At 40.9% G+C, this 22,815-nt stretch overlaps 1 protein-coding gene across 1 annotated transcript; it reads right to left on the reverse strand.

Moving 5' to 3' along the window:
* Nucleotides 1-8,003: 8,003 nt before the first annotated feature.
* Nucleotides 8,004-11,322, reverse strand: LOC148029140 (glycerol-3-phosphate acyltransferase RAM2-like). The gene is made up of 2 exons (XM_087687902.1): nucleotides 9,804-11,322; nucleotides 8,004-9,272 (listed from the first exon to the last, which is right to left on the reverse strand). Exons 1-2 carry the CDS (start codon nucleotides 10,602-10,604, stop codon nucleotides 8,400-8,402), a joined length of 1,674 nt encoding a protein of 557 aa, XP_087544028.1. The 5' UTR covers nucleotides 10,605-11,322; the 3' UTR covers nucleotides 8,004-8,399.
* Between the last annotated feature and the right edge of the window lie 11,493 nt (nucleotides 11,323-22,815).

The following is a 22,815-nucleotide window of genomic DNA, read 5'->3' on the forward strand; positions in this document are numbered from 1 at the left end:
GGAATCAGCAATTGATACCTCATTACAGCACTGATCTGTCACACAATAGCTGCTTGTTTGGTGTAGACAAGCTTTTCCAAAGCATTGGCCGCCTAGATCTTGGAGTATCCGAGCTTGATGGACTCAGGGATGGATGCCTAAAAATAGCATAGATCATTCAACTCCATCTGTAGAGATCATTTGGGCCACATCTATGTTGCTTCCTAGACAAGTGTGAGAGGTGTGGTGTGTTAGAGCTTGATGGACTCCGGGATTGCTGACTAAGAATAGCACAAAAATGGAAGCATGAGAGGTATGAAGTATCCGAGATTGATGGACTCAGGGATGGATGCCTAAGAATAGCACAGATCATTCAGCTCCATCTGTAGAGCTTGATGGACTCCGGGATTGCTGCCTAAGAATAGCACAGAAATGGAAGCATGAGAGGTATGAAGTATCCGAGCTTGATGGACTCAGGGATGGATGCCTAAGAATAGCACAGATCATTCAGCTCCATCTGCTTTGCTTCCTAGACAAGAATTTTTTAAGTTCTACGTGGTTACATAGGGTTTCTTCAACACATTAGAAGTTGTTGCACATCTTATTGGTCTTTGGTTCTCAGCAGTCAGCTATCAAATTGCTACAGACCAAGCTATGAGAGCTGTATTTTCTTCTAGCAGACAATTCTTGATTGGTTGGCTCGTGGCTTTACTTCTTAGCAGAAACAGTTACTTGTTCCAGAATCTGGTTCTCGTCTTTGAAGAATTCTGCATCATTGGAGTGACTAATTGGGAGGCAAGGTTCAACTCTAGAGACATATTTATGTTTTGTTTATTGTGTCGTTGTTGTTTCAGCAATGCTCAATGATTCGTCTAGATTGGATTCTAAAAAGGCATTGAAATATATCTTAGAATGCCAGTCATATGGATGGGTTTAGCTTGTCACCTAGCTTGGAGTCTCATGTACAAGTGGTGCTATATATTGTGCAGTTGTTGCTTTAAAGTTCATGGGATGTGTGGTACCTGATCCAGTGTCTGGAATGTTGGCATCAATTGTTTTGGATGTGAATGGCCTTATAAAATGAAACAGTCATAATAGAAGGTTTCCAAGGAATGATAAACAAGTCATATGATACTTGCTATGCATTCTGGGTTGGGGGAGTACTCAATCTTCTTGGAGTTGGGCATCTCTAGGACACCAATGCATTGTGTGCCTTTTTATTAAGCTGTCAAAAAGAGTTTGGTGGTTTAGCAATTATCCGAGGGAAGTACCAGATTTGTTGCATGCTTATTATGGGCTCTATGGGTTCAGCTTGCTTGGAGAACTAGGCTTGAAAAGTTTATGTTGGAGCTATGTATCTAAATTACAACACCCCCCTCTGGAGATTGTTGTACTTCCATATCTATTTGGGTTGCATTAGAGACAAGGATCTCAAGCTGCTCAGACACTATTTCATGCATTTTAGACTCTGACTGAAAAGATTATCATGCTTAGAGAAAGGACATGCTAATGGCTTCAATGATTCCAAGGAAGAGATGAACCAGCTGCTATTAGAGGCATCAATGCTGATCTTAGCAATTGACATAACTTATTGACGCAATTCACCTTGTGGAAGACAAGAATAGAAATAGAGAAGTTATGAAGCCTTGCTGATGCTCATTAAACAAGAAGATTTTGAAAGCAACTTAACTACAATGGCAGCTGAGATCAATAGCTCCAGCTGTAGTGAACAAGGTTGGCTTCAAACACGGGCTAATATTGACAAACTTGGAGCTTTAATTGATCGGTATATTGCTCTTATGAAGGCGGATAGAGAAAAAGGAGCAAGACTTGAATCAAATGCTTATGCTTATGGCCAACATGTATATGCTGATGGTACACATTATGATCTGCATGCATCTTATGAATATGAACAACAACAACATACAAATGAACATGATTAGTATGCAAGTACATCTCGACAGCATGTTAATGCTTATAGATATGATGTACCATGTCATAATGCAGAGTATCACTCCATTGAACTTTGGCAGCATAATGGCTATTATGGGCAACATGCTTATGCTTATGAGCATCCACCTTTTCAGCAACATAGTCATGATTATACAGGGGAACCTTTCTTAATTGAGCAACCCAATTCTTATGGACATGACAATAATGGTCATGCTTATCATTACTCTTCTAGCTTTGATCAACAGCAAGTTCATAACTACCATGGTACCCCATATCCCAATCAGTTCATACCTCATGATTACCCAAATGTAATGATGAGTTCTTTTCCAAGTGCTGATGAAGAAGAAGAGAGAAATGAGCAAGTTGAACAACAAGACTGGGATAATGAGCAACATGATCAACAAGAAGATGAGCAAGAAGACCAAGAAGATGTATAAGAAGGGAACAATGAAGAGCAAGATGTACAAGGTGATGGCATCTTTGTTGATGAATCACATGAGGCACTCACAGATGTAGATGGTTATGCTGAAGGTTTTAGACTCTTAGAGAAACCTCATGATGATATTCTTGAGCATCAGTTTACACTTAATCAAGGTTTACAACAGGCATTGAACGCATTTGATAATGAGTACCTTGATCATGGTTATGATGACTGGCACATGTCCGATGATGATATAATACATGATTTGGGCATACATGAATATGAAGATGGCATTGTGCTTCCCTATGATCCGGGAGATTATGGATGTGATCATGGACTTGATTATGGGGGTACTTCATTTTATCCATTTGATCCGGGTGGATTGGAGTATGTGGTTGATGGGCATTCTCTTCTCTTGGAAAATCATTATGACGGAATACCTTTTGATCCAGGAGATTGATGGATTGCTTGGGATCTCATTTAGACAAGCATCCATCTTTTTGGTAGACTCTTTTGGCTGAAGATTGGTAATCTATGGCCATATTTTAGTGCAGGGAAGATTGCAGACATCTCATTGTTTTACACCAGATTTTTCTGAACTTTGAACAGCCAAACCCAACCTACATGGGCTAAAAGCACTTACCAAGAGCTCCATTTTGATGTGTAGCATGCCTCGATCAGAGTCTCCTACAGAAAGTTATGACAGATTTACTATAGCAGGGCCCTGTAGTAAAGAGCTTGCTCTCCACTGTCTGCAACTCACATTTACTCAAGATACTTGGGTCAAAATTCATTTTTATAATTCCACAATAAGGCCCATGTATCGTACATACCCCAAGGGCCCATCATACGTAATAATACCTCTTCATTTATTTATATACCCCTGTAATAATGCAGTAGAGTAGTACTCTAATCTGCTCCTGTCTAGTTATCATAAGTGCCCAAATTGTTTTTGAGGGCAAAAACCTTCGGGTGGGGATGGAATGTAAGAGAGGGGGATTTAATAATGGGGAAATAATAGCTACACTAGCTGGTATATAAGGTGTTTGGGACTTGATTTTTGGATAATCAAATTATAATACAAGTCTCCTTTCATCTTTAGCTCCTTCTCCAAGCTCTCATGGCTTCTTTCTCTCTCTTTCTGTCTTTCTCTCTCTTTTTCTAGTCTTTCTCTCTCCTCATCACTCTCTTTCTCTCTCTTCCTGCAAATTTTCTCTCTCTTCTTCACCCTCTCTCCCTCCTAATCTTCTCTCCTCCTATCCTCTTCATGACAAGATAGCTCGAGTTGGTCCGATTGGGATACGTCCGATTCTCAGAATCGGATGGGGGTGCTTGGTCCGATGGAACGTACGTCCAATTAGACAAAATACTAGGTTCGAGTTTGTGGTCCAATTATGGCGATTGGACAGCGTTCACCAATCAGACAGGGTATTGTGTCCGATTCCTTCTCGTTTGATTCTCAGAATCGAACAAAGGTGTTTGCTCGATTGTCACGATCGGACAGATCGAGCGTCTGATCAGACGGCTTGTGTGTCTAATTTGGAGTTGGTCCAATTTTCAAAATCCGACGGGTATGTCCAATCAGACTGGATGTATTTGTTTGAGTCTGATTCTGGGAATCAAACTAGTTTCACTGGGTCCAATTCTAGGAATCGGACACTCTGGGAAGCGCCTGATTCCATCGCTAAAATGCATGTCAATCATGTTTTTGCCAAAAATCTAGACTCTGATGTTGCCTCTACCCACAAAAACTGCCAAGAATCAAGCGTAGGTGTAGGCCAAGGGCATCCTATACCTAAATCTTACAGAAAGCCTTGGTATGCTCCGAACGATCTGACGTAGACTCACAACCTGCAAGCTCTCTCTCTCTCTCTCTCTCTCTCTCTCTCTCTCTCTCTCTCTCTCAACCATGACTGCAATTGAGGTTTTCCCTGGTCACCCAATACCTTAAACCCTTGCTGGCCAATACCTCAACCTTCCCAATCACTCCACCTGCGACTCCAAGACATTTGAGTTCCTTTTTTTTTCCATTTTTCCCTGTTATTGCCATGTTCAGGATTTTTTTATAGCAGTGAAATTTAAGCTTTCCACTCTGATTTCTCCTTCATATCCTACTCTAAATGCAACAAAAATCAAAAGCAAAGTATTGAATTGATTTCTCCTACTCAACTAATCATCAAAAACCAAAAATATTTACTTGTAGCACGGATTAAAACCCAAAACCTCCTATCTATCTCAAGCTTCGTTTCATGGATGAAACCCTTACTTCAATGCTCGATTTGAAGCATGCAAGCGCTCAAGCTTGAATCTGTTGGTCCTGGAAACGGAACCAAAATGAGGTGAAGCTTGAGCTCAACCGCCAAGACCCACAAAGCACTTATTGGTCAAGCGTTTCAAGCGAGCACTAATGGCTACCTCTCATGTAGCCAACGCGCTATCCCTCTCTACGAGTGTAGTGAGCTTACCTTAATGCCCAATTGAGTTGCTTTCTCTCTCAAGCACTCTAATAGCTCCACAATTCATGATGCACGCTCAAGCATCCTCAAGCCTCTTCCTTCAAGCTCCATGCTCCATAGCCACGCGCGAGACGAGAGACGAGAAGAGAAAAAGAGAAGAAGAAGAGATGGTGGAGGGCTTCACCTCCAAGATCTCTCACCCTCACACACTCTCTCCCTCACTCACTCTCACTCCCTCCCTCAAGCACTCACAAGCAAGCAAGCAAGCAAGCAAGCAAGAGAAGAGAAGAGAAGAAGAGAAGAAGAAGAGTCCACTTTGCCACACATCAAAGAATGAGCTCTCATTCACTTTTTGAACTCCATATACAAAACCCTAAATCGCTTTTGGGCGGTCATCCCCTTATCTCCTTTTTCTTACATGGTCGGCCATGGCCGAGGCCCTTCTTCCTCTTGTCATTCTTTATTTCTAGCTTAGTCCTACCGCCCGTTCATCGTTACAAATTGCACAAGAGGGAGCGTGGCACTCTTTTACAGAGGTTTTGGTTGCGCCTTTATATTTAAATGTGTGTCTTCTTGCTTTTGGCTTCTTGTGACTTCCATGGTTGCGTCTTGTACTCCGGTGGGCCCACTCTCTTGTAGGGCGCCTTTTCCTTTTTTTTGCCTTGCAATTTCCCTCTTGATGCCTCATTTTTCGCTCCCTTCGCTTTGCAGTAAATAGATGGTAAAGTGAATATTTCTTAGAATATTCCTTAGCCGACTAGGGAATGTTCATAATATAGTCAAACATCCCAATTAGACTACCTTCCCATGCTATAGAAGGAAGTCCCCTCTAAAGCCATCATCAATGTATCTTTCACACCTAGTTAGAGTTCTTCCAGCTAACCTTAAGCTCTTCGCCTATCACCTATTTGGATCGCCATCTAAGCTTCACAATGGAAGTGCATGAGTGAACAGAGCCATCTTTGTATTAGTTCATTTGAAAATAAAGCATTTTCTATTCTTCTCGTATTTGTAGTGTGTTCTTTACTCCTTGCTTAGATTATGTCTGATGCACCATGTAATTTCTACACACATAACAGTGGGGTACCTAATGACATGAAGCAAGACATCTTGGAGTATATACTTGCAACAAGCCTTCAAACCCATTACCAAGAGAGCTTCAAATCAAGTAGCTACTTCGAATATGTATCTAATGGAGATCAACTCCAAGGTTTAGAGCTCAACATAAGCATATCTTGGCATAATAATCAATGTCAAGTATCAACACATCCATGTAACTTTCCCAAAGCATCTGTTATAGTAGGAATTCAATGCACAAGTTCTGGGAGTGTGAATGCTTTTTCCCACAGGATATAATAGCAAAGAACCCTTTAAGAATTGAGCTCAACAAGCTCTAATCGATGAAAAAACCTTTTGTATCAATACATCATTCAAACATAAAAATGAGCCCCATAAGCATTAGTAGATCATGAAATAAGAAAATACTTTACTATAAAATAGTGAACAAAAGACTATCTTGAATTGTAAAGCAATGACTCATCCAAAACTCTTCAAATGATGTGGGATACAGAGCCAAAAGAATGTGAAAAGAACCACCAACTACTTGAGAATGACTAGCAAGAGCATTTGGATGAAATGGAGCAAGTGAGACAAGCAGGGAACAACCTTAAAAATACATGAAATTTACGAGTTGTTCTCTACTCTCCTTTTTGGCTACTACTTATTATGTTGGGTCTTCTAACACTCACAAACAACTTGGGGAAGGATGAGAAATAGGCTAGAAAGGTGGGGAGCTCATCCAAGAGAGCAATGGGAGTCATGCATGCCTCAATGAGTGGCTACCATGGAAGCTAAGTTGAAGCTCTCTTCTTGAGCTAAAGTGAATGTCAATGAAGCTCCTCGAATTCCCACTCTGATACTAGTTGAAAGGTGGAGGAAGAGATGAGAGCACAAGTGGAAGCAAGAGAATGAAAGATCTATGGAGGTTCAAGCAAGAGAGAGTAAGACATCTAGCCATATTGGATTGATCATTGGGATTGAGACCTCCACCTTTCCTCAATGGATTTGTTTTAGTTATCTAATTAAGTAAGCCATGCTAACACATTGTTTGAACACAATGCTCATTAATACAATCTTTAATGCATGACAAAAACTTTAGAAAATGATGGTTTATATTAATTCATAAAGTTCATACAAAACCATCACTTTCTCACAAGAGTGGAACAAGATTCATCTCACCTAAGATAGAACCTTCTAAACTATAAGGTTGGGTCATACATGATTGCATTCTTCAGAGATCGGCTAGGCTTTCTTGAGCCTCCAATGTCATCCTATATAATAGGGACACTTAGCACATAGCCCTTTGCCCTATCGAGCACTTGAGTCATCAAAAATAAAAATACATGGCACTCATGAGAGCATAGGACCCTCACCCCATAATATGCTAAGGTGCATTGGTGTGGGGATCTCAATAGTCTAAACCACCCATTATCTCTTTTCCATCCAGCTACCTCACTATTATTAATTTTATCTTAATCATGTTGAAAAACAAAGAGAATAATAGGGGGCCTTGAAAATACTCATACAATGCACAATGGATTTTGTAAATAGAGGCTTGATATGATCGACTATATTCAAAGAAAGAACCGCTTGAAGCATTTTTTTGATCAAGTAGGGTTATCGATCTAGCCAACATCCACATATATGTCATTCACTGGATATAATAATTATTTTGGGATTCAAAAGGTATTTCTAAGCCTTAATGTTGAGATTTGAGAACATGCATAAGCTTAACCTACTCTAATGCTAGCATGCAATGCTAAAAATTTTGTGCATGTTTTATCCTTTCAGTAAACCTCCAATAATAGGGTTTATACCATGATATCATGCTTATGGTTAGCCAAACACCTTCCTTATTTTAGAAACTTTTTTGTTTATTTAACATTGTGTAAAAGAACATGAGAGCCTATGAAAAGTGATACATAGATTTGAAAAATCACAAGTACTAAGACAAGCATTAACCTTGAAAACGGAAAATATGTATCAACATACCTAAGGATGATTTAAAGTGCTCATTTGATAGGTTTTTTTTTACTTAGCATGCTGATAATCTAGTTCATGTGCCCATAAAAGCATTGATTTAATGGACCAACAATTATACTTCAATATAAATGGTCTTCAATCAAATTGGAGGAAGTTTGTGAAGTTGATTAGGTATTTGTAGTTGTACATAGTGCAAGATAGTAGCACGCCATATGACGGTAACTGCTTCCATCAATATTTAAGATGTATGTAGTTTCTCTCTATAGTTTTATCATGGAACTAAAGAAACATCAATCTCCCAGGCTCATTGATGGCATGCAAATTTCTAGATGACAATTTCCAACCATTTGGAGGATTGGGATAGGTTTGTCCTAATAGTAGAAAAGAGATGTTTGTAAACCATACCTCATCAAACTTGGTCTCTCCTTATGAAAACATGGTTACATTTTTTAATAAGGGTTTGATAAGCTACATTTTTCTGATATGGGTTTGATGTGTTGCTTATTGTCTTCACGTTACAACTCAGCTTCATGGCTACTGATGATGCATCAATGTTTGGGAGGAGGAACACTACCATCATTACCAGCAAGAGCCTTATACTTGTCCTTTCGAGTGAAGCTTGTACATTCAAAATTTAGGGTTGCAGCAAGGACCTTTTGTATGTAGTTGGCCACCTCAAATGAACTCTTCCCTCCAACACAAGTTAAGTCTTTAGGGAGCTCCCTCAAGAATGTAATCTCATACATTGGACTTGGGTTCATGAAGAAATAGAAGCAATCCATGCCTTTCCAACCTCTTGCTGTGGTGGCATGGAACATGCCCATTCTGTTATTCGTAGCCACTGGCACAATATAATCTGTGAGCTCGGCAAAGAGAGCACTAAACCTTAGCAAGAAGGGCTCTCTACATGTGGTGCCTTCTGGGCAGATGACAAGGTCCCCTTGTGTAAGAAGTTTTTTGATGTTGGCCGCATCTGTTTCTCTATCGCGAGAGAGCCTCACAGTGCGGATGGGTGAGATAAGCTCGGAAACACGAGACAGGGAGTAGGTGACAGCGCTCACCGGCCTACCCAAAGCACATGATATGAAAATGGGATCAAGTAAAGTCTTGTGGGTGCTCACAAAAAGTACCCCATGCTCATTCGACCCTTTACGAACAGGGGGTGGAGGTGTCCCTTTGACAACAACTCTGACACCCAAGGCCCAAAAGGCATAATAGACTATGCTCATGGGAAGAAGAGCTCCTGCAGCCACACGAATTAAGGCTAGTACAAAGCCAATGGGCATCCAAATTAGTATGGCCAATGCCCATAATGGAGTTGGCTTCTTGACTAAGCGGCCATCATGGAAGATTATTGGCTTTGGTAGCTCATGTTGTGGAACAGGGTCCACTTTTGGGGTGCGAGGCACAACATAGCCTTCCTGCAAAGACACAAGTAAAAATGCCAATGAGCAACCTCAAACTAATTAAAGCTAAGGATATACTATTAAGTTGTTGAATGTAGTTCCTATAACTTTTTTTGAGCATGATAGAAGGATAGAATAAAGCATAGGCCTTGCCTAAAATGAATGGCACATTGGGCACCATTGCAACATTTGATCCACTCTGTTTCGAAATGAATTTGGACTCTCATATCATTCTTGTATGTGAAGCTTTGAGTTTGCCTTTGGTGTTGGGTCCCTCCATGTTAAAGGGATCTAAGTTGTCAACTATAGGAACATGTGGATGTGTGCTTATGTTGTGTGCCCTCTCTTGTGGGGTTTTGGAGGAAGTTAGGAGTTACATGAACTTTGATGTGATTGAAAAGGGCTATCATAACATCTAAGTTATGAGATATGGGGTTTTGTAGTGGAAGTTACGAGCTTCATGATTTTTACGTGATGGAGAAAGGGCTCGTAGAACATCTCTTATTACGCATGAGAGAGAGAGAGAGAGAGAGTTGGATTGTTTACCTTGCACATGGACATGAAGGGGGAGTCGCTGGGGCGGTCGCCCAAGCCGACATCGGGCACGTCATCCCCGAAGTGCCTCTTCATGGCGAGGAGCTTATTGCGGCCGACGGCGACGCCGGGGGGCTTGACGAGGCCCGTGGCGACGCCGCCGGCGGTGAACTGCAGCTCGGACCCGATGACGAGGTCGGCGCCCAGGAACTCGCAGGCGAAGGGCTCCACCATGAAGCGGGGGTTGGCCGTCAGGACGCAGCGCCGGCCGAAGCTGGAGAAGACGCGCCACGTGGCGGGGTGGAGGTCGTCCAGGTAGAGCTTGGGCAGGGCGGCGCGGGCGGCGGACTGCAGGGAGGCCTTCGGCACGCCCGCGCACGACACGAAGATCAGCAGCCGGATGGCCGCCTCCTCCGACACCAGGTGGTACAGCACCCACGCCACCGGGGCCAGCGCCAGCAGCGCCCCGAACCGCGCCGGCCCCGACGCCTCCCACGCCAGCGCCATGAAGTACGGGAAGGAGCTGCTCCCCCGCAGCAGCGTCCCGTCCAGGTCCGACACCACCGTCTGCCGCTTCCTCATCGCTAGGTCTTCCTCTTCCTCCCGCACCTCGTACACCGTCGGGAACGCCGCCCGGACCGCCTGATGATCGCAATGATATGCCGCGCCAGTGGATGCTGCTCCGCCCAGCACCCGCCGCGGCCGCTTCTTACCAGCATCATCATAACTAGCTAGTGGTGAGTTGTGATGTAGCGACCGGCTGGCGCCATTGACCTGCACGCCATTCGTCTTAATCTTCTCCTCCATATTCATACTCTCTCTCTCTCTCTCTCTCTCTCTCTCTCTCTGTGTTACAGATCTCCCCCTCACTGCTACTCCTGACCAGAGCTCTAGCAGCTATAAGCTTACCTTTCGATCGCAACCAATATTGGCCTCAATCAACTTCTCCAGCTTCTCCAGGTACTGACCACCAATTATAATGGGCGCAGCTAGCCTATAAGTGCACGTACTGCAGCTAAGCTATAAAAACCCTCTTCCTCAATTATGATGATTTGATATCCACGTACTCGCCAGGGGCGGTCTATCGATCCCTGCCAATACTAATTCTTTTTATCGCAATGCCCACTCTACTTCTCCTCGTTTCTAATTCCGATCAGTATGCTGATCAGCAGATCATTTAGATGGACATAGACAGCACTCTGCCAGCCAGCCAGCAGCTTTCTACCGCCGCGCTAACTAGTAGCTCCAAGCGCGAGACTGTACTGAAAATAACTACCGGACGATTCCTGCAGGAGGGGGGAAGCTTCTGCAGGAATTGATAGTGGATAAATATTGATCAGCTAATTCCTGGCTATACTCGCATCGTGCGGACTGCGGTGAGCCCTCGATCAGCTTTGAGCTTACTTTGAAACGATGCTTTTGGCTTGAGCTGATGCGTGCCTCATAATAACTTCGCGCATCCTGTCCCCTCTTTATACCGATCGAGAGGCCACCCTCGCTTACCGTTTCAATTGATTCGCGACAAATAAGGCACAGTGATTAAGCAGCTCCTTTTGCGACTTGTATCATAGCTTCCATCTATACTTATCGGTTGTACTCATCGTCGAGAACACACGCTATTTGGAACTTAGTAGCTTTGGGAAGGACGTCGCGACAAGTTAATGGGAGCAATTTGATTAGCGAGGAGGGTACAGGTGTTTTCAACGCTTTCTCGGCCTCTAAAAAACTCACCGAATGCTCTTTGTTTGTTTGGCACCCACCTTGTTTACTTCTTCGCATCTCCTTGCTCGATTAGTCCAAAGTTGGTTCATCTACACCAACAATATTACCCTCTCCACATCCAACCTTTTATCTTCATAGCTACAAGTGTACAACCATCCCTTGTCTTGCAAAACTATCCTCCTTTCTAGTAGCTAAAAGTGTACAACCACCCCTTGTGTTGCAGAATTACCCCCCTTCACCATCCCTTACAGGGCCCAAATTTAAGAGCAAATATCCCTTGTTCTTATTCATATACCCTATAAATTATGACTCTTTATCATAATTTGTAGAGCAAATATTCATTTTCTTTATTTGTATGCCCTATAAACTACTCCCCTTATCATTCCATGTGGTGAAAAGGTTATTCTTGTATTAAGACTTGGGTAGATTTGACTTCATACTAGTGCCACATTAAGACTTGACTAGGTTGTTATCTAAAGTCTATCAACTAAAGCCAATTTGAAAATTTCAAATGAACAAAATTGGAATATGTGTTATGTGAGACTTACTCTACTTGATATACTTCTAAAAATCAAGTTAATTCATGGCATGGCCTTACATAGGTGGTGTGTGTGTGTGTGTGTGTTTTTTTGTTTGTTTTTATAACCACTACAAAAAACTTCAACTTTACCATTAAATTGTAGGTTTTGTCCAAGGCATTAGATATATGATGACCCCCTCCATAGAAATTGTTAAGGTGATTACACCTCCTCATAGAATTGACAAATCCTTTACCTTGCATGTTGTCATAGGCTTATGAAGTCTCTCCTTAAAGACCACTTTCACCTCATAGGTGTGATTTTCTTAAATACTACCAAGAAAATATCAAGATATCATATGTATTCCAACTTTCATATACAAACCTCATCTAAACATGTATTATGTAAACTTAGGCCACTCAAAGTAACATAAGTTTTTTTTATTGATTGGGATTTGTATATTGGTACATTCCTTTTTAGGCCTTCAAAATTAAAATAAGTTCTAATTGATAGGGTCTTTGGATATATGTACATTCATTTGTTACATTTCAATCACCTCAACTAACCACCCCCCCACATAGGACAATGATGAATGCACCTCATGTGTATTGGTAGCCCACACTACTACAATAATGGTATCAATTTAGTAACATCCATTAAAAAAGTCTATCTCAAGTGACATACAAAGTCTCCATTTTACCAATAATCATAATTTCAAGCTGCAAGCTCAACATGTTGTGGCACATGTGGTTCTTTCTTGGTCTCTCAAATTCTCATAAAACCACTTTTTCAATGCAATGAAAAGGACAAGAAATAGTGAGATAATTTGGGGTTGGGCAAATTTTTGGAGAGGCATTACAAGGACATAGGGGCATTGCGACGGGCAGTTGCGATGCATATTAGCAACGTCGAAGTGCGACACGAATAGTAACGGTACTCAGAGAAAAAAAAGTAGGCAAAACCCGAGCCCGACATTTTACTGCAAATAGTAAAAGAGAGAGCGAAAGAGATCGTGCCTTTGGGAGGGAGAGGGAGAGGGAGAGGAAAATGAAGAGAGAAAGAGAGAGAAGGAGAGCTTCTCACCGCCGCTGCTGTCACCGTCGCCATTCGCGAAGAAGAGGAGGAAGCGCATGAAGGAAGAAGAGGGGCCGTCGCGAAGAGAAAACGAAAAATCCATCATCGAGCCTTTGTGGTGAGTGCATTGCTCCCTCTTGGTTTGTTATTGTTCTTTCTTCTTTTCTTTTGCTTGTTTTTGTTGAGAGTGAGATGCATTAAGGGTGAAAGATAGGAAATGAGAGAGGGAGAAGAAGAAAGGAAAAGGAAGAGAGCACGAGAGAGAGAATAAACATGAAAGATAACAAAGAATGTAAGAAAGAGAAAGATGGAGGGAGGGAGAGAGGAGAATGAATGAAAAAGCATGAGGGGGTGGAGAGAAACAAAGAGAGGGTTTGTCATAAAGAGGAGACGAACAATCCATCCTTCTCTTGGTTTGTTCTTGTTCTTTCTTCTTTTTTCTTGTTTGTTTTTTTTAGAATGAGGTACATTGAGGGAGAAAGAGAGAAAATGAGAGAGGGAGAAAAAGAAAGGAAAAGGAAGAGAGAACGAGAGAAAGAGAGAGAGAGAGAGAGAGAGAGAGAGAGAGAGAGAGAGAGAGAGAGAGAGATTTGTATAGTTTAGGGATATATATTTATAGATTTATCTATTAGTTAGTTAGTTTAGTTAGATACTTTTCTTTAAATTGTTTAGATTACTGATCAATGATTGAGAGAGAGAGAGAGAGAGAGAGAGAGAGAGAGACAGAGACAGAGAGGTTTGTATTGTTTAAAGTGTTATCTATTTAAATAATTGATTAGTAAGTTAGTAGGTTTGTTTATAATTAGTAAGTTTATATTTATAGATTTTTAGCTGATTTAAAGAGAGAGGAAGGAAGAAAGAGGAGAATGAGTGAGAAAATATGAGGGGGAGATAGATTTATAGATTTATCTATTAGTTAGTTAGTTTAGTGAGATAATTTACTTTAAATTGTTTAGATCACTAATCAATGATTAAGAGAGAGAGAGAGAGAGAGGTTTGTATTGCTTAAATTGTTATCTATTTAAATAATTGGTTAGTAAGTTAGTAGGTTTGTTTACAATTAGTAAGTTTAGATTTATAGTTTTCTAGCCATGATTTCTAGCTGATTTAAAGAGAGAGAGAGAGAGAGAGAGAGGAGAATGAGTGAGAAAACACGAGGGAGTGGAGAGAAACAAAGAGAGGATTTGTCGCGAAGAGAAGACGAATAATCCATCCTCCTCTTAGTTTGTTCTTGTTTTTTCTTCTTCTTTTTTTGTTTGTTTTTCTTGAGAATGAGGTGCATTGAGGGAGAAAGAGAGGAAATGAGAGAGGGAGAAGAAGAAAGGAAGAGAGAGAGAGAGAGAGAGAGAGAGAGAGAGAGAGAGAGAGAGAGAGAGAGAGAGAATAAACATGAAAGGTAATAAAGAAATGGAGAAAGAGAGAGAGAGAGGGAGGGAGGAAGAGAGGAGAATGAATGAGAAAACACGAGGGGGTGGAGAGAAACAAAGAGAATGACAACAAAGAGAGAGAGAGAGAGAGAGAGAGAGAGAGAGAGAGAGAGAGAGAGAGAGAGAGAGAGAGAGAGAGAGAGAGAGAAAGAGAGAGAGAGAAGGAGGAGATAACATAAAATGAAGGAGGAGATAACATAAAATGAAGAGTGCAAAGAAAGGTGCAAAGAAAGGGGGAGAAAACAAAAACTTTAGTTGACGTTAATTTTGTTGAGTTATAAGAGAAAAAATCACTTCTCAAATAAATTAAGAAAAAAAAAGAGAATGAGAACAAACACCAATTGTTTGTCGTAACGTAGACAAAATGGAAAACAATGATGGTCGTGATGTTCAAGATCGTGAGGCATATCCTAATTAGCATGTCCAGTATCCTTGCTCTCAATGCAAGTTGACAATTAGATGAAAGCGTCGCTTATCTATAAAACACGTATGACGCTTCGACGAGTTTCAATCAAAGATCATTTATCAAGCGATCTCAAACTTTGAGCAAACTGTAAGAAAAATTTGTATCAATCATGCCTTATATTATTTTCGCAAACTAATTGAATATCATATTCAAAAATATTAGACATGGTCGTAATATTTATACAGGGAGGTGACGTCTCATCCCAAGGAGGAATGCATCTATTGTGGCCAGTTTAGAAGAGTTTGTGGGCATGCAATTGATGGAGTGCCTGAGACAATCCACCACTTGCAAGGGACAACCCAGTCTATACCATCAATACTAGAGGAGATAGGTAGCCTTTCAGACTTTCCTACAATCTTGGATCCTGAGATGGAGGCATGAACAAGCTAAGGATCAGGTGTCCTTTCTTTGTAGAAAGCCATGGTGGAATGTTGTAGTTAACAAGAACTACAGGTCACACACTGTAAAAGTTGAGTGGAGACTGAATGGGTTCATGCTATCCATAGCAAGACCGAGCTGAAGATTCATTGGCTCTCATGCAAAGCCTAGAAGGCAGAGTCAATGTGGCTCCATGCGCATGAATCCGTTGATATTCGTTGGACTCTATCTATGGATCTATTCTGTACATGCCTTGTCAAGCTCGCCATACTTGACATTTGAAACATGTGACGTATACGGGGGATAAGTGGAAAGTGTCTAAGAACTTTTTGAGGGATAGTTTGCCCTTACAAATCCTATTGATACCTGTGAGCACCACACTTTGGACATGTCTTCATAGTCTCATACTCTCCTTGAAACAACACGCAATCATTGACACATGCATGGATGCTATTGTAGTCCATGCCAAGCTTTCGTAAAACATGTCGCAGATCATCACGAGACATGCATGGTATTTCCAAGTGAAAATATATGATACTTTAGCAACCTAAAAAGAAATCATAAAACAGCTTGAAAAAGCACAATTGTTTTTTATAATGGTGCCGAAAAGAAATCAATGAAACGTACGTAGAAGGTACACGAACAACTCGATCACACTCACATCGCTCCATGCGTATTTTGCTTGCACACTTAGGAGTGTAAGCACCAGCCGCAACAAAGTCAAGAATATGAATATATATCTCCATCCATTAGTCGATGAGCTTAAGATTTTGTGGGAGGAGAGGGTTATTGTGGAAGATATAAGCAAGCGCGATGGTCGACAATCCACCAATATATGAGCCATTCTCATATGAACCATGCATGACTTTCTGGGATTCGGGGAGTGCTCAGGGAGTAGGCTTCCGTTCTCATTGGTCATATCTAGCATAGCTCGTTCAAGTTTGTGTTCACTAAATAGAGGTATTGGGACAGGTCTGGTTACCTCAGGTTATCATGCATGTCCATTGTGTGGGCCACAGTTAGACTCTCGAAGCTCACAAACCATGAAGAAGATGGTATATCAAGGACATGTCTCCTTCTTACCGGAGGGTACTGAGTCGCATCCAAAGGGAATGCGATGGTTCTCGATTTTCTATGAGTTGCTATATTGGACCCACTTATAAATCAACCACTTGTTGGATTCTATGCATTTTTCAAGAATGTGGGTGGCTTACTATGGGACCACATCACAGGAAAGAGAGACACTACAGGGGTACACATGGATTTGAAGGAGGTAGGCAAGATGGAGACGCTTTCGAGTACTGATGGTCGCTTGCAACTACCTCACGCTCCTTGGATTTTGTCCACTAAAGGAAAGTGCATTGTGAAGCAAATTATTAGGTTTATTTGCACTCCAATGGGTATGATGTGTTCTCTCAAATTCCCTTTTTCTAAAGACGACCAACTAAGAGGGCTAAAATCCCATGATTGGCATAAGATATGTCAGGTTTGTACTACGAACACTACAACAGAAACGAGACATAGACGCGCACGTTAGATGCGTAAAGTCGGGCGCGTCTATCAGAGCGTCTATAAATGCATGTAAACGTGCGTGTAAATAGACGCGAATTTTGCGTCTATATATCCGCACAAATAGACGCTAATATAGACGCGCTATCAAACGCACAATTATTTAACCACCTAAAATTAGCAATTCACATAATTGAAAAACCAAAGTTAATAATTATTTAACCACCTGAAATTGATTCTTGAGCATGCATATGTGCGCATGATAAAAACCATAGAATTAAGAATACACATTGAATCATTGAATTAAAAAAATAGAGTTAATAATTACTTTTTCATTGCTCTCTAATGAATGGCAGTTCCTCCAGTTGACAAGCCTGATATAAGTAATTAGCGGCAAGCGACAGAAACCTTACAATTAGTAGCAAGCATTGCAATATGTATCTCGTAATTTCTTTATGTACTTGAAGATGATAAAAGATACTTCCTTTTTATTATGGAAAATTCAATGCTTGCTTTAAAATTGACTATTGATTCTTGAATATGCACGTGTGCGCATGATAAAAAGCATAGAATTAGGAATACACATATATTGAATCAATAAGCAAATTAAGTATGTTACAGTGAATGATCCATCTCATCTTCAATGAGATCAACCCTTGCTAAACTATCTGCTTCTAGGTCTATGTTACCAAGAGGTAACGAAACAAATAAGTCTATCCCACTATCAGATGTGTTGCTATATTGCTCAATAACTTCATCAATATCATCGACAATCACATTATTGTCTTCTTCTGCGTTTCCTTGAACATCATCGCAAGGTTCATCTTGTACTATATCATGCATATCATCCATTATGGTGTCATCATGCACATCATCATTATTTGTTGGATTGTCATCTGCTATCTCCATGTCGGTAATATTACCATATATTGGTTTTGAACGATTAGATATAGGGATGACATACCACCATCGGTTATTGTTTACCATTGGATGATACACAACCTATATTTGAAAAACAAAAGCAAAAAACTTAAGAACTTATTATATTGTGTATATGTATCACATGTATACATATAAAAAAATGAGCCTTTGCATATATACCTACTCGCATTGTTGAGGTAGTACTAATGTGTCATTCTTGTTTTGGTGAAATTTTGTAGAGTCAATGATTACAAAACCACTTGGATGACGTCTGATTGTGCAATGCTCACCATTTGTTACCACTTCTTTAAACCACTTTACATCCAGTACATATATAAAGAATCGTCTGAAGTCAAGCTTCAGAATATCTTGGATCAAGCCATAATAACCTTCCATGGTACCATTGGCAGCCTCGAAGTGAGCAAGGACACCACAATCTTGGGTATTTCTCTTTTCATCTATACGTTGAGTTCGAAGATGTTTACCCTCACACCAAAGTGCATTGAATAATGTGCACTAGTAGTAAAAGATAAAAGATCAAACATGTCAATTATTTATATAAAATAAAACTTATAGAAACAAATTAATTAATAGTATGTCTCACCTTTGATAAGCAACCTCGTGCGTATTCCCACTCTTCTTGAGATATATTAATTTCCTCCTCTTTTTCCATTCTCTCCATTTCCTCATGTAACCAATCTATGTCAATATGATGTGGGAGCGCATTTAGATGATCTAGAAATGAGACATTACGTCCATATCTAGTGCGAAATTCTTGTCTTTCGCTTTTTCTTCTTGCCCTTGCTTCATTATATAGTGTCACCCATTTGCTCATAACATCACTACTGAGCACACAAAAACTATTTAACTTACGAAGTTCTTCTTTTGTTAGCACTTTACTCATTCCTTTTCCTTGAGGTACTATAGAGGTCATCCTCAAGTCTTCATCATCTTTCCATAGTCGTGGTTGAGAGGGATCCACTTCAGCAAGATATTCAGAGATATAAACAAGGGATGATTGCACTAACCAACCCTCAGCCATGCTTCCCTCAGGCCGTGCTTTTTGCCTCACAAAATCTTTCAAGGTTTTCATGAAGTGCTCAAGAAAAAACATCCACCTTACATGAACTGCCCCACAAAGTGCGATCTCATCAATCAAATGTACAAGTAAATGTAATTGAGTAGTCAAAATGGATCGAGGAAAAATTTCCTTCACCAAACAAACCACCTCGATAGATAATACTCGAGCATCTTGCAATGTGTTTGGATCAATTTCCTTCGAGCTCACGTATCTGTCAAGATGTATTTGAGAATTGTTTATTTTTGTGTAGAAATTCAAAGATATATAATGAAAAAATACAATATATACACACCTCACAAGCTCTCCCATCTTGTAAATGATATCACGTACATCTTTGGAGGCACAATGGGATATGCTATTAGAAAGTACGAACTAAATGTAAACAATATTCATAGATGCAAATTGTCAGTAGAGGAAAAAGTCATCATACCCCAAAGTTTACACATAGTTACGCCACTAATTACTATATTCATGGTTAGAGATACCCTTACTTGAATCATTTTGTGCCAATCGTGGGACTTCAAACCAGATAGTTGCTCCACACCTCTTTTCTTTTTCTTTATGAAGGCTCCCTTGAGACATCTCATACATCCTGTGGGTGTTCGAAAGCTATATATTTGTTCCTTCACTATTTTTTCCTCGTTCTTTGACAATATCCAAGGTGCATGGGGTAGCTCAATCTTTCCTCTGGGTCCAATTCGTGGCCAGGCTCATCTCATGCGACCAATGTTACGTAAATCCTCCCTTACATTAACTGAATCGCGAGCCCCTATCAAGTGATCCCATAATGTAGATACAACATTTTTGAATATGTGCATGGGGTCCAACAGGTGATTGATCTTGAGTTCAGTCCAGTACGGAAGACGAAAGAATATAGAGAACCTAACAAAAAAACAATATATTATGTAAACATTTCATCATGTTAAATACTTTAAAGTCAATCGAGAGAAATGCACTTCTTACCGACTCATGCCATGTGGAGGGTCGCTTTCGGCATTAATCCATCTCTCCTTCCAATCTCGAATGGTTAGAGATTGTGGAGTCATTCCATTAGTAGGGAGAACATATTTGGGATGGTCAATAGGAAGAAATCGATGATGATTGTCGTAGATAACCTTCTTTAAACATGCCGGCCTAGAGGAAACTAGAGAGGGACCGCAAATAGGACATGCATGATATCCTGACATGGTTAAACCTGAAAAAACAAGTGAATTAATAAAATGCAATTGATTCAAGTCTTGAATTTCAAATATAGAGTTATATACATGTACCTGAACACTCTCCGTATCCTGGAAAGTCGTGCATGGTCCACAACAACATGGCCTTCAATGTGAAATCTCTAGAGGATGCAGATGCACTTGTATCTTGCACCTCAATACCTTCCCATAACATTTCTAACTCTTCAATCAAAGGCTCTAAGTAAATGTCCATGTTTTTTACCTTGTGCTTTCCAGGAATCAGAAGGGACAACATCACATGTCCCTTTTTAATTGCCATGGATGGAGGAATATTATAGTTCACCAATACCACTGGCCATACACTGTATGATGTGCTTTTGATGCCAAATGGATTGATTCCATCCATACCTAAACCAAATCTCAAATTTCTTGGCTCTTCTTTGAAAACGGGCCACAAATTATCTATATGTTGCCATGCGGGTGTGTCTGCAGGGATCCTCCATTTTCCATCACTTGAACGATGACTAGCATGCCATGACATGAGCTTTCCAATAGACTTACACTTGAACATAAGTTTTATACGTGGAACAATCGGAAAATGTCGCAAAACCTTACGAGGCACATCCATTGACTTCATCTCCACTTCGTATCTTGATTCGCCACAAACAGGATACTCTCGTGCGAACTCATGAATCCCACGAAATAAGACACAATCATTGACACATGCATGGATCTTGACATAATCGAGGCCTCCCAGAGATGTCAAGTAATGCCTTGCTTGCTCTCTCTTAGCTGGCAATTTGTTTCCTTTTGGAAGCATTTGTAATAATAACCTACATATATTTTAAACGTGAGTTAAAAAACCACCAACATATATTTCTGTCTGATTTCAAAATAGAGAGGTTAACAATTAATATTATGATTCGTATATAAGCCAAACTGAATTGATACCTACTTCAATAACACATCCAAACGGACATTACTCCATCCATAAATTGTTTGCAAGTTAAGTATCTCGAGGGACACACGAAGAACAGAGTACGTACAACCTTCATACAACGGAGTAGATAATGCTACATATAGGGGATCATCTGGCTTCGTAGAGTGACCTTCTCCCTGAACCGGTTGTGAAAATAGATGGTGTACCATGTTGTCCAAAATCTCATCCTCTACGACTTGATGGGGCATTTCATGAGGGCTACTATCATGGTCGTCAGTCTCTACTCTTCTTGAATACTCTGCCTCCTCCCGTCGACGTTTTGCACAATTCAGCAACATATTCATCATAGTTTGCTAGTGGCGTCATAGTAGTAGGGTTTGGAGTGGTCGAAGCTTCCACCTTTTGGCATTTTAGATCCTGTCTAGACTCGGCATTTATGGCCAGTCTTTTCTGTCCAATGGCCATAGTCTCCACACTCTTTCCTTGGGCCAGTTCCTTATTAATGAAGTACTGCATCCAAGCCACAAAATTTTTTGCATCGGCGTTGGTCGAGATGCTTGAAGTTAGAGTGGTTGCTTCACTGGTGGGCACAAACAGGGCTGAGATGGGATGGATGGGAGCCTTGCCCTTCCCTTTGATGACCACAGGTGGTATGACTTTGGGTACATGAGTGCTTGATCCAGGTCCCTCATCCCTGGGCAGACTTAAAGCCCCTAGGTCATCGAGTTGGCTTGGCTGTTTTATGGACCGACGAGTTGCTTTGGTCATGTCTTCCTCCTCGTTTCTCCTCAACTCTACCTCCTTTTCCACAGCTCTTCTCTCTCTCTCTTTCTCTCTTTTCCTTGATTCTTCTGCCAGATTTTCAACTTCTTCCTTCTCTTCCTTCTTCCTCTCTTCAGCCTCTTTTTGCGACTCCTTCTTGGCTTTTCTAGCTTTCTCTTTCAACTCCTCTACCTTTTGCTTTTTCTCCTTCTCCCTCTCTTCAGCCTCTCTTAGGCATTCCCTTTTGGCTCTCTGTAGATCTTCTTTTTCCTTCTTCATGTCCTCATTCTATTTCTTCTTCTGAGTTGTCCTTTTAGTGGGCTTCTTTTCTTTTTTCCTTATGGATTGAGCCTCCTAATCCTCCTTCTCTATCTCAATTTCTGTCCTATTTCTCGATGGCTCTTTTTCCTAATGGTTCGATGACCTATCTGGAGTCTCATCCTCTCCTTCTTCTCCTTGCTGGGCTTCTTTTACAGCCTCCTAGATGATGGCTATCAGCACACTTCCATATCCGATGAAAGAGGCTTTCGAGGAAGGTTTCTTTCTCTCCGTACTTTTAGAGGGGGACTCTCCACCTACTGGTCTGTTGCCCAGGGCTAGTGCTTTGGTTGCTTGATCTATAGTCTTGCACACCTAGCTATTCTAGTCTACCTCATCCAAGGTGTGGACTACCACATTCTCTAGCACATGCACACTGATTCGGTGCATGAGGGAGTTATAACACTGGCTGGAGAAGAGTGAGTGTACTAATTTTACTTGCATGTAGGCCTCAGCATCGGGGATATCCTGTATGTTGATGCCGTCGTTTGTAAAAACATCCTCCCTCTTCATCTTTAGCATAACATACACATCTCTCTTATGTTTCTTCTCCACCTTAGGTTTCAACCCTAGTGCCTTTTCCACCAAAGCTTGGTTCAATGGCACCTACACTTGTTTAGCATTCTCCCCTCTCCCCCGAGTCACCATTCTGCATTCTTGATCGGGGTTGTACATTCTCAGAAATTCCACACACTTTGTGTGGTCAGGCTCCTGTGCAAACTTCTCTAGG

Source organism: Lygodium microphyllum, chromosome 11 (genome assembly GCF_053477565.2).
Source record: "Lygodium microphyllum isolate KBCC chromosome 11, Lygodium_microphyllum_v1.1.10, whole genome shotgun sequence".
Lineage (NCBI taxonomy): Eukaryota > Viridiplantae > Streptophyta > Polypodiopsida > Schizaeales > Lygodiaceae > Lygodium > Lygodium microphyllum.